Source organism: Odocoileus virginianus, chromosome 14 (genome assembly GCF_023699985.2).
Source record: "Odocoileus virginianus isolate 20LAN1187 ecotype Illinois chromosome 14, Ovbor_1.2, whole genome shotgun sequence".
NCBI classification, from domain to species: domain Eukaryota; kingdom Metazoa; phylum Chordata; class Mammalia; order Artiodactyla; family Cervidae; genus Odocoileus; species Odocoileus virginianus.
In genome coordinates this window covers 14,035,084-14,047,500 of record NC_069687.1, presented here as the reverse complement: position 1 = coordinate 14,047,500, position 12,417 = coordinate 14,035,084, and the positions used below count along the sequence as shown (strand labels likewise).

Below are 12,417 nucleotides of genomic sequence, written 5' to 3'. Positions count from 1 at the left end.
AGAAGAATCTTGGCCAGGGAGAAGAGTTAAATTTAATTGAGAAATCTTGAACATTTTCACAATCAAGAGAGCCTTTTCAGGGAGAGTGGTTAAATTTAATTGAGAAATCTTGGACATTTTCACGATCAAGAGAACCTTTTCTGTCCAATTATCTGCTGAGAGTTCTTTAGCTTTCCCAAGGGTCTCTGTGACTGAACCACACACATGCACTTTAGGTTGTGTTATAATTAGGATCTTGCCTATCTTGGGACAGCTCAGGATGGGTACAGCTTACCAGATAGAGAGCACACCACTCACAGTGTTGCCTGCGTATAAGGTTCCTCAACACTTTTCTCTCCTAGGATGAGGGCAAATGGAAGGGGCCGTTTTCTTGGCACTCCTAGAGATAAAATAGTGTTGGTGACACACAAGGATATTAAAAATGGCAACTAATTATATAACTTTGCTGAAATCATAGTCTCTGGGACTTAATTTACTCATATTTTAAATGAGGGTGATGTAATTTATATACCAGGTCTGTCTTGGTTTGTTTGAACTGCTATAACAAAATACCACAGCCTGAGTGGCTTAAACAATAAACATTTATTTCTTATAGTTTTGAAGGTTGTGGTAAGTCCAAAGTCAAGGTGCTGGCTTACTCAATCTGATGAGGGCTCTCTCCATGGTTTGCAGACAGCCATTTTCTGTCATTATCCCACAAGGCCTTCTTTGGTGCATGCACACACACACACACACACACACGCACTCATTTGCACACAGAAAACTCACATCTCTTTCTCTTTGTATAAGGGCATTAGTCACTCTCAGGAATTATAACTCTAATTACTTCCCAAAGATCCCACCTCCAAATACCATCATGTTACAGATTAGTGCTTCAGCATATGAATTTGGGGAGATATATTCAGTCAATAGAGTGATCTTTCATTTGGTCATTATATGACTAGAAGATACAACCATCCATTGGAAATTTACCATGAGTAGGCCTGTAGTACTCAAGGTTTACAATTAGACAGATTTGGGCTTCAGTCTCAGAGCTGATATCATCATGACATTGGACAACTGGCTAAATCTCTCTAGGTCTCAATTTCCTTAACAGGGAAACTAACTATTCAATAATGTATCTATTTATAGAGTTGCAGTCAAGATTACACAAGAAATGAAATGATTAGACTGGTGGTTTGGTAGTTAATACCAACATTTGTTTACATTTGACCATAAATTTTGCAAGTCTCTGTTAATTGTAACTTACCATTTGTCTATGGGCTTCCCTGGTAGCTCATCTGGTAAAGAATCCACCTGCAGTGCAGGAGACCCTGATTCAGCTCCTGGGGTGGGAAGATCCCCTGGAGAAGGGACAGGCTCCTCACTCCAGTGTTCTTGGGCTGCCCTGGTGGCTCAGAGGGTAAAGAATCTGCCTGCAATGCGGGAGACCTGGGTTCCATCCCTGGGTTGGGAAGATCCCCTGGAGAAAGGCACGGCAACCCACTCCAGTGTTCTTGCCTGGAGAATCCCCATGGACAGAGGAGCCTGGTGGGCTGCAGTCCATGGGGTCACAAAGAGTCAGACATGACTGAGGAACTAAGCATGGCACAGCACGTTTGTCTATGTTGAAATAAACATAGACAAATGGTATATATGTCTGTGTGTGCACACGGATGCATATGTTAGTCTGTGTACCTTGAGAGTCTTCCCATCATTTCTTGGGTAGTTAGCTCATTTTCTACTACCACATAAGAATTTCAGCTAGCACACTACTTCCAAGTTTGGGATATATTTTACTTTTGTAAGCACTGTGCCCTTATTTCAATGAACCCACAAACTATTTAACCTTTTCTGTTGATAAAGATTATTTCATAACAGAAATGTTCCTTTGTACATCAGTAAAGGGATGCTCTAATTAAATGCTACTGGCAAGAAAATGATTTAAAAAAACAAATCAAAACAACCAACCACACACACAGGGACACCTACACACATATTCTCCTCAAGTCTCAAAACTCCAAGTTCCCATGAATCACACCGTGTTGACATCTTTGCCATTAATAATGTAGCAAGGACCATAAAATGTTTAACATTTACATTTTCTAGAAATTATCATTGCTTTTCACTTCAGAGTTAGTGACTCAGATGAAGTAAATCTAAGCTTGTTTTCCAATGACATATTTTCCGATGACCCAATATGTCAAGATGACAAATTCATTTCAAGGCCTAACTTGAGGTGTGAGTCAGAGAGTGGCTAAGGATGATGTGAAGTGATCCGTTATTAAACAAGAGGGTCCAATCATCAGGAGGATTCTCAACACATGAGCTAGAATGAAATGAATCCTTACCTCTGGATTTCAATGATCATAGTAGTCAAATTTTCTCATGAACACTCATGAACACAAATGGTATTTGCCACAGCTTCAAACAATCTAAAGGAGAGAGAGGGAAAGTGTACATTACAAAGGACAGTCTTGGGGTGAGATGGGGGGCCTCATATTTTGGTAAAATGAAAGCCTCTAGAGGGCGAGGAGTAATTCCATACATTTGTGGAGAATAAGGGCTTTCCTGATAGCTCAGTTGGTAAGGAATCCGCCTGCAATGCGGGAGACCTGAGTTTGATCCCGGAATTGGGAAGATCGCCTAGAGAAGGGAAAGGCTACCCACTCCAGTATTCTGGACTGGAGAATTCCATGGACTGTATAAACCATGGGGTCACAAAGAGTGGAACACAACTGAGCGACTTTCACTTTTCACTGTGGAGAATAAAGCCAAGTTGAAACATCTCTCATAACTTGAATGCAATTAAGAAACAGCACATGCAGGGGAAAACTTAAAGAGGACTTGTCTTCATGAGAACTTCAAGTAGTTCTCCTTTAAATTTAGTTCAAAATGTACTATAAAGACTTATGGGATTTTTTTCTGCTTGTTGCATAGATTTATGTATTTAGGAAAAGGCTACCAGGAATATATTCCCAGAAAATGATTTAAGCTGGAGTAAATGATCTGATTTCTGGTCTTTCAAAGGAAATCAACAAAAAAGACTAGGATTCTATGAAATGAGTGGATTTCCCTGGTGAAACCAGCCCCCCATTGCTGCCCTTATCCAGAATGAACCTGTTTCAGACCATAATGGTCTTGTGATTAGTGTGAATGAATGCCCCTCACCACCCTTGTGACTCAACTGGTTAAGAATCTGCCCACAATGCAGGAGACCCCAGTTCAATTCCTGGGTTGGGAAGATCCACTGGAGAAGGGATAGGCTATTCACTCCAGTATTCTTGGGCTTCCTTTGTGGCTCAGCTGGAAAAGATTCGACCTGCAATGTGGGAGATCTGGGTTCGATCCCTGGGCTGGGAAGATCCCCTGGAGAAGGAAAAGTCTACCCATTCCAGTATTCTGGCCTAGAGAATTCCATGGGCTGTATAGTCCATGGAGTCACAAAGAGTCGGACACCACTGAGCGACTTTCACTACACCACATAGATTCACTATTGATTTTTAATTAATGATATTATCTTATATTTAAATAGTTACCATCCCCAAGGAAATCTGAGTGCTTTATAGTTAATCAGTTTCAATTTATCTTCATAGCATCTGGTGGAATGTACAGATTAGGTATTCGAATCACATTTTAAGGAGGAAAAACATAATCAGAAAAGTTAAATTGTTACTTGTGGAGATTTCAGAATGCTAATATTAGAATTATCAATTAAAACCTGGTAGTCTTGACTTATAATTCTGACTGTTTCCCCAAAACATCTGGTCATTTGGGTCAATTCTGATTATTCCTTAGGAAAAAAGGAGTCAAACACTTGAATTGCTATGATTGACAAAAGTTTACATTTCTTCTTATTATTTTAGTGGTATATAATAATTGTGTTCAAGATATTTTTGTTTATGCATTTTTTAGTGGCCTATGTTAGTGTATTTGGAATGCTCTTAAGTCATGTGCGTTAGAAGTTTATCTCCTGGTAAGGGATAGATGTTGCAAAGAGTCGTTCATAACATAGCAACTGAACAACAACAGAACGGGATAGATATAAAATTTAAATTCTGATATTAGATAAGTATGATTTTTCAAAGACGAGGTATCTCTATCACCTACCAGCAGTGTCTTAGTTGGCCAAAAAAAAAAAAAATCTCCCCAACACAAGCTCGTTCCAGACACTAACTCATTGTCCATACGGGAGGTCATCATCATTCTTTCAGTCACCCATTCTTCTAGCCTTAAAAATGGGAGCCTGGTGTCTCCCCTTTCTGCGTTTACAATTTCTGTCAGCTTTTCCTCTGGCCTGTTTATTCCTTTGTTTCTCTGTGTTCTGCTGCTGACACTCGGCTCCTCACGTAAATGCGGTAAACTCCTTATTTGTCCCCTCCTTCTGTTGTCTGTTCCTCAACCCTTCTTAGGTCAATTTCCCTAATAAATTTCCCATTATTTTTGAAATTATGAATTATTTGGGTGCATAAAAGCATATAGAATAATACATTGAACATTCACATCCCCACCACCAAGCTTAAAAAAACACGATACTAAAGATACAGTAGAAAGCCCTCTTTGAAGCCTCTCTCCAATTTAATCCCCCATTATCATGAATTTAATGGTCATTATTCCCATGCACGTTTTAACATTTTTACCATGTATATATCCATACCCAAAAAAAATGTATAGTATTTCTTCACTCCAATCAATTATATTTCTAAAACTTTCATTTGGTATATGGCTTTGAGATTTCCACTATTGCTTCAAGATTTGTAGTGCATGTGACTTTGTTACCTTCTGTTTCATTGCTATGATCCTTTGGATCACAGTTTATCCATTCTTTTCAGGATGGACATTGAGATTGGTTGTGATTTTTTTCCGCAAATACACACAAACATATAAAACATTTTTAACATGTTTCCTTTTTCATATTGATGAGAGTTTTCTAGGACATGCACCCAAGATTCTAAATGCTGGGAGGTGGTAGAATCTTCTCATTTTCAAATTTTGGTTAGAAGTGATTGTGTCAACTGACACATCCTCCTTATGTGCCATATTCCATTTTAAGAAAGACTTCATTGGCCTCTCCAACTTTCAATGGAATTTCAGATTCCTCTAAGAGAAACTCCTTCTCACTTTTCTATCTGAAGGGCCCTCTCCACCAGGGACTCCTTTTTGTGACAGGTCACAGGTTCCAAAGCTTTTAGACTATATGTTGAAATGTATATGTGTGGAAAATGCAGGGTGTGCTGGGATCTCGGGTGGACGGTGGAGATGGAGCCGTGCATCAGGGCACCACATGTACAGACGGCCAGTTTGCCATGCCCGAGGCTCCTGTGTTATCTTGTTTACTTTGCCGAGAGTCTGTCTCAGAAATGTGTGGTCATCCGTTCACTTTATAGCAGCCAGAGCCCTCTGGAGCCCGCCTGCCTGGGTCTGAATCCCTGCTCCAGTGCTGCCACCAGTCTGCGCTTGAGCAACTTGTTGTAAAGTGGGGGACATGCTGGTGCTTGCTTCGTAAGGGTGTGGTGAGAACTGAATGAAATGATATAAGTAAAGCCCTCAAGGAAAGAAAGTGAAAGTAAAAGTCGCTCAGTCGTGTCTGACTCTTTGTGACACCGTGGACGATACAGTCCATGGGATTCTCCAGGCCAAAATACTGGAATGGGTAACCTTTCCCTTCTCCAGGGGATCGTCCCAATCCAGGGATCGAACCCAGGTCTCCTGCATTGCAGGCAGATTCTTTACCAGCTGAGCCACAAAGGAAGCCCAGAAGCTCTCAAGAAGGTGCTTAACAAGTATTTGTTGAATTGTTGAGGGGAGGAAAAATAGCAGAAGGTTCGCTCATACCTCCTTTGTGTCATTGTTTTAGAAGCTGTGGAGATGGCAGTGAGCTTGACATCTGTTTGACAAATCCAGTGGGCAACACAGACCAAGCCCCTAACACATTGCTTGGCTCACAGTGAGCACTCAGGAAATATACGCCGACTGTATAAATGAACCTGATGGTTTCCTGGTGTTAGTGTTAGTGTCTCTCAGTCATGTCTGACTCTTTGCGACCCCATGGACTGTAGCCCACCAGGCTTCTCTGTCCATGGAATTCTCCAGGCAAGAGTACTCGAGTGGGTTGCCATTCCCTTGTCCAGGGTGTCTTCCCGACCCAGGGATCAAACCCAGGTCTCCTGCATTGCATGCCGATTCGTTATTGTCTGAACCACCAGGGAAGCCCTGATGGTTCTCCTAAGGCATCATGAATACTTAAGCATACCCTGAGCCAAAATGAAGCAAGTGGTTTGTACCCAAGATGACCTTACTGTCTGCATGGCAGTAGATTCTTATTTTTGAATATTGACTACACCTGTGTAAGACAGCTAGTAGCTTGCCATTAGACATATTTGAGTAGTCAGAATAGCAATTTGTTTGATGATGCTGAGTAACAGATAATTGACTATTTCCTTAATGTCTTACTTGGATACAAAATAACATTCTCACCTTTTTGATGATGACCAGTCTCCCCCCCGCCCCTTAAATTTCAGGTCTCATTGTCCATGAAGGAGCTGCAGTTTACAGAGTGTTTAAGCGCTGGCGAGCTGTCAACTTACACTGGGATGTATTAAATTATGACAAAGCCACAGACATCGAAGAAAGTAGCCGGGGAGAGTCTTCCACGAGCAGGACTTTATGGTTGCCGTTGACGGCTCTGCGGAACAGGAACTTGGTCCACCCAACCCAGTTGACCTCCCCAAGGTTTCAGTGTGGCTACGTGTTATTACATCTGTTCAATCGAATGAGGGCCCATGAAGATTTGTCAGAAGACAACAGCTCGGGGGAGGTTGTGATGAGAGTGACTTCAGTGTGACAGAGCTGAGAAGGTGCAGTGTGGACCACCCTGCACATTTTGGAATGTAATTGCAATGAATGGCAAAACCATAGCACTTCTAAAAACACACATCTATGAACTTTTTAAAATTTATGCTTTTTATATGAACATTTGAATTGCAAATACATTTTTCTGAAAAAAAGAGTCCTCCTGTTCTTTGCTTTCTAATTTATCACATCTTTTATAAGTTGGTACTTGAAATCATTATACGTATTATTTAACTCTACTTGGTTAAAAGAATGATAAAAGTTATACTTAAGGTCAAAACTATTTTTTCTTGCTTGTTTTAAATATATTTTTATCAAACGTCTTGCTCCATGTGTAATTTTTCAGGCATGCTACGAATGGGGAAGAATTTAGAATGCTGTGGGAAAATTTCCAAAGTGCCCGTCAAGGACAAAGCAAAACATCCTCTGTGATGCTTGCACTAGTCCTCCTCGTGCTTCCGGCTGCTTGTCAATCTAAGTGTGACTTTTTTGTGTGGGATCAATTAAACTGTCACCAGGAATGCAAGTCTTAGGAATTATGGCTTGTTTTCTAACTTCTAAAATAGTTCAGAGAGCTTATAAAAATACAGATGATTGGAATAAAAATAGTCTTACAGACATACTTCAAAGATACTGCAGGTTCCCCTCCAGACATGCAATAAAGCCAATATCACAACAAAGCAAATCACTCAAATTTTTTGGTTTCCCAGAGCATATAAAAGTTGTTTACACTGTACTGCAGTGTGTTAAGCGTGCAATAGCATTAGTTCTTAAAAAAAAAAAAAACCAGTGTACTTACTTTAAAAATCTAAATAGTGCTAGCCATCATCTGAGCCTTCAAGCTATAATAATAACTTCGAAGATTACTGATCCCAGATCACCATAACAAGTATAATAATGGGAAATTTGAAATATTGCAAGAATCACCAAAATATGACACAGATACATGAAGTGAGAAAATACTATTGTGAAAATGGTGCCAATGACTTGCTCCACACAGAGTCACCCTAAACCTTTGATCTGTAAAAAAATGCAATGTCCATAAGGCACAATTTAAAAAAGAAATGAAGTGCAGTAAAACAAGATATGCTTGCACTAGCAGGTTACATAGACAGGGCACCCTGCCTACTTATAACTGAAAAAGCTCACCAAAACTTTGCATCTTGAACATGTAATAATAACACTGCCTCACATTTCCTTAACCCTCTCATAGACCAGCCACAATTATATTTGTTAATTATTAGTATCTTGATTTCTGTTGAGTACCATCTTAATTAGATTTTGTTTTTGTGAGAGCTTATATACCTACTTAATCATTTAAACACTGATTCTGTTACTTGGTTTAATGAAGTCCTGGGGAATATATTCTCCAGCAGTGAGAAGTGGTTCTCTTTTACTAGATAAGTATTTTTCAAGAGAAAAGAGGAAAAGAAAAATGAATCTCTTGACTCCCCAGGAACAGGTTGCTAAGTAGATATACTGGAGATTTTCCACCTTTTTCTCCTCCTCATGGAAGTAAATGGCACATTTTAACAGGTAATGACAGAATAGATGAGGAGGCAGGCGGTCCTGCTTTCATTGGAAACGAGATGAATAGGGTAGGTCATTTGAAGTAACTGATGGTGAGATTTTTAAAGCACATGAAATCAAATGCTTTACATTCTATTTTCTAAAAATAACTTTTGAATGATTCATAATAGAACAGTGAACATTTACAGGTAGCCTTGTGATTCATACAGAGCCAATTCTACTAAAAGTTGAAATAATATTTTCCCAGTTAATAAAAAAGGTGCATCACAAATGAGTTAAAGGGGTGACCATTTGCAGAAACGTGAAGAAAGAATCAGGAAGTCATGAAAGAAGGAAAATTAAACTACTCTTTCAGGACAGATCTAGAAAGTGAGAGGATCTAGGAAGTGTTGACTGTTTGCACCCGATGTTACAGGAGCACAATCCCGGGTGAGGCACCAAAGGGCAGTGATCAGTCCTGTCCCCCTGCTCTCTGCCCTCGGTCTTGCCACCTGGGACAGAAAAGAAGAATGTTTATTTAATAGTGAAACCAGGGGTGCAAACTTGCTGGCAAAGCAGCAATCCATGACTTGTGCCCGTGAGGGTGGGCACTTTAATCACCAAGGGAGTCTTCAATGGCACCACATTTAATGCAATGTGCTCCTGTTTAATTTAATTAAACACATTTAATTTTGGATGCTATTGTTTACAGCATGATGGTAAAAATACTGGATCAAGAGACTGTAAACACAAGTGAGACTATCACTGCTCCACCCTTTGTATACATACCAACCTTTGTATTCATATCAACTTCCCCCGAAAAGGAGCAGGAGGAGAGGATGGGAGACTCTTTCCGTAACCCTGCATGGAGTGCCAAGGCTGAGGCACCTGGAGATGACAAGGTACAGAGGGTCTGTCAACCGGAAAGGAAGATTCACCCCAGCCTCCCCTCCTTCCCACGGCCTTGCCCTGTGGACACCCATTTTTTCCATACCTTCAACTTCCCTCACCATCTTCACAGGCCCCAACTCCTGACACACTCCCATACCCATACGTGACCCAAATCAATGCTGGAAAAGAATGTGGCAGAATTTCCATTCAACAAAATGTTTGGTCCCTGAAATGATTACATAGAAACTCAAATTACTCTGGGTGGAAGGTGGGGTGGGTGCATTGAGAGAACTGAACTTTCTGTTTCAAAATGAAAATTCGATGGATTTCCCTGGTGGTCCAAGCTTCCACTGCAAGGGAACAAAGACCCTGCATGCCATGAGGGGTGGCCAATAAATAAATAAATAAAAATTCTAATATGCTGTATCAGTTGTGAACTTCCATGATGATTCAGATGGTAAAGAATCCACCTGCAATGCAGGAGACCTGGGTTCAATCCCTGAGTCAGGAAGATCCCCTGGAGAAGGGAATGGCAACCCACTGCAGATATAAACAATTAATTTTCAATTGTGAATGCTGTAATCCAAGCTAAGGCTGTCTTAAATTTCAAAACCACTCATGGTAGAAAAAGAAAGTTGGAAATATTTAAAGAGTATTTTAAAATATATATAAATCTAGACCTGTATCCAGTCTGTCTATTTTCAATCAATAATCTGCAATACAGACATTGATGGGGCACCTTCTATGTGCCAGACACTGGGAGCCGCAGTTGTGGAATGACCCAGGTTCGCAGGGAGACACACCACATGATATTGGTCAGGGTCCAGGTGAGTGAAAGGCAGTGGCAGGCCACAGGAGCAGTCAGGTTTCCCTGTGGCAACCGAAGAACGCACTACTGAGGAACTGGCAGGACCTGTGCACTGAGGCATGAGCAGAAGTTTGCCAATCAGGTAAGAGGAGAAGAACAGCTTGGCGGTAAAACAGGGCATGTCCCAGTAATAGTGAGAGATCTCACATGAGGGAGTGTAGGGTACATCTGAAAAGGTGATACAACCTGTTGATTTGGAAAAAAAAAAAGCACAACCTGAGACTTTTGAGTTAAGCTTTTGGGGGGCAAAATGAGGACTGCAGTCCAGGAGATAGCACCCCAGATAGCTCTGAGAGGCTCCTCCAAAGAGGTATGGGGCAAGGACAGTATATATGTGATTTTGCTGAAGGGGGAATACATGCAATCAGGGCTTCCCAGGTGGTGACTCAGAGGTAAAGAATCTGTCTGAAATGTGGGATATGAGCAGAAGATGTGGGTTCAGTCCCCTGGTTGGGAAGATCCTCTGGAGGACGAAATGGCAACCCACTCCAGTATTCTTGCCTGGAGAATCCCATGGACAGAGGAGCCTGGTGGGCTACAGTCCATGGGGTTGCAAAGAGTCAGACACAACTGAGTATGCACTATGTATGTGCAATCAAGCACTTTTTTTTTTTTTTGGTGGAAAGTTTCTGTTGGTCTGTGAGGCTTCTGCTTGTCATGGAAAAACAGTCACCACTGTGAAGGGTGTCAGTGCTTTTTCTCTATATGAGGAGACACAAGAACTGGGCTCATAGAACTCATAAAATCAGCTCTTGAGATTATCTATCTGAAGACCCGTCCTGCCAGTTTTCCTGGAGCACAGAGTGCCTCATTTCTTCTCTCCACCCTGAACTCTTTCAGGGGGTGTTGGAGGTCAGCAGCTGCAGCAGCACATGATTCAAGCCTTGTGGAGGCAGATGGCAAGCACCTGGGGCAAGTGCCAATTTGTGGTTGACAAACCCTATGAGATTTGACTAGGTAGCTGGGACTGAATCCCACGGGGACCAATGAGAACATGGTGCTCAAGCATCAGGGGCTAAAAGCCGGCAAGGTCAACTTTGGGGGGATAACTATCCTTTCTTGACCTCATAACTATGGGTAACACTCCCAGTTCTCAAGATCAGGGGCAAAATGTAATGAATTATGACCCTATCCTCAAGAGAGTTTGGAGACATCCTATATACAGCAGGCAGCAGGCAGGCACTATTGCTATACATTAGCTATCATAGAAAAACTGGAGCATCAAATGGATTTTCCTCCTCTCTCCCAAAAAAACAGAAAAACCCTTAATTCTGAAGCGAAGAGCATGCTGAAGCTCTTGTGAAATAGAATATAGTTTCTTTATTATTGACAATTTAGTTCAGTTCTGTCATGCAATCGTGTCCAACTCTTTGTAACCCCATGGACTGCAGCACACCAGGCTCCCCTGTCCATCACCAAATCCCAGAGCTTGTTCAAACTCATGTCCATAGAGTCAGTGAAGCCATCCAACCATCTCCTTCTCTGTCATCCCCATCTTCTGCTGCCTTCAATCTTTCCCAGCACCAGGGTCTTTTCTAAGCAGTCAGTTCCTTGCATCAGATGGCCAAAGCATAGGAGTTTCAGTTCAGCATCAGTCCATCCAGTGAACACCCAGGACTGATCTCCTTTAGGATGGACTGGTTGGATCTCCTTGCAGTCCAAGGGACTCTCAAGAGTCTTCTCTAACACCACAGTACAAAAGTATCAATTCTTCGGCACTCAGCTTTCTTTATGGTTCAACTCTCACATCCATACGAGGCTACTGGAAAAACCATAGCTTTGACTAGATGGACCTTTGTTGGCAAAGTAATGTCTCTGCTTTTTAATATGCTGTCTAGGTTGGTCATAGCTTTTCTTCCAAGGAGCAAGTGTCTTTTAATTTCATGGATGCAATCACCATCTGCAGTGATTTTAGAGCCCAAGAAAATAAAGTCTGTCACTGTTTCCATTGTTTCCCCATCTATTTACCATAAAGTGATGGGGCTGGATTTTCATTTTTTGAATGTTGAGTTTTAGTCTAGCTTTTTCACTCTCCTCTTTCACTTTCATCAAGAGGCTCTTTAGCTCCTCTTCACTTTCTTCCATAAGGGTGATGTCATCTGCATATCTGAGGTTATTGATGTTTCTCCTGGCAATCTTGTTTCCAGCTTGTGCTTCATCCAGCCTGGCATTTCATGTGACGTTCTCTGCATATAAGTTAAATAAGCAAGGTGACAGTATACAGCTTTGACGTACTCCTTTCCCAATTTGCCAGTCTATTGTTCCATGTACAGTTGGAACTATTTCTTCTTGACCTGCATACATATTTTTCAGGAGGC

General features: G+C 41.3%; 1 protein-coding gene across 1 annotated transcript in view; it reads left to right on the top strand.

Annotated features, from left to right (window-relative positions):
* The window catches only part of MARCHF11 (membrane associated ring-CH-type finger 11), a 109,512-nt gene extending 102,358 nt beyond the window's left edge, over positions 1 to 7,154 (top strand). Inside the window, exon 4 of the mRNA XM_020894890.2 lies at positions 6,501 to 7,154. Within this exon, the coding sequence (XP_020750549.2) occupies positions 6,501 to 6,823 (323 nt within the window). The 3' untranslated portion in view covers positions 6,824 to 7,154. The remainder of the gene's footprint in view (positions 1 to 6,500) is intronic.
* Positions 7,155 to 12,417: the final 5,263 nt, after the last annotated feature.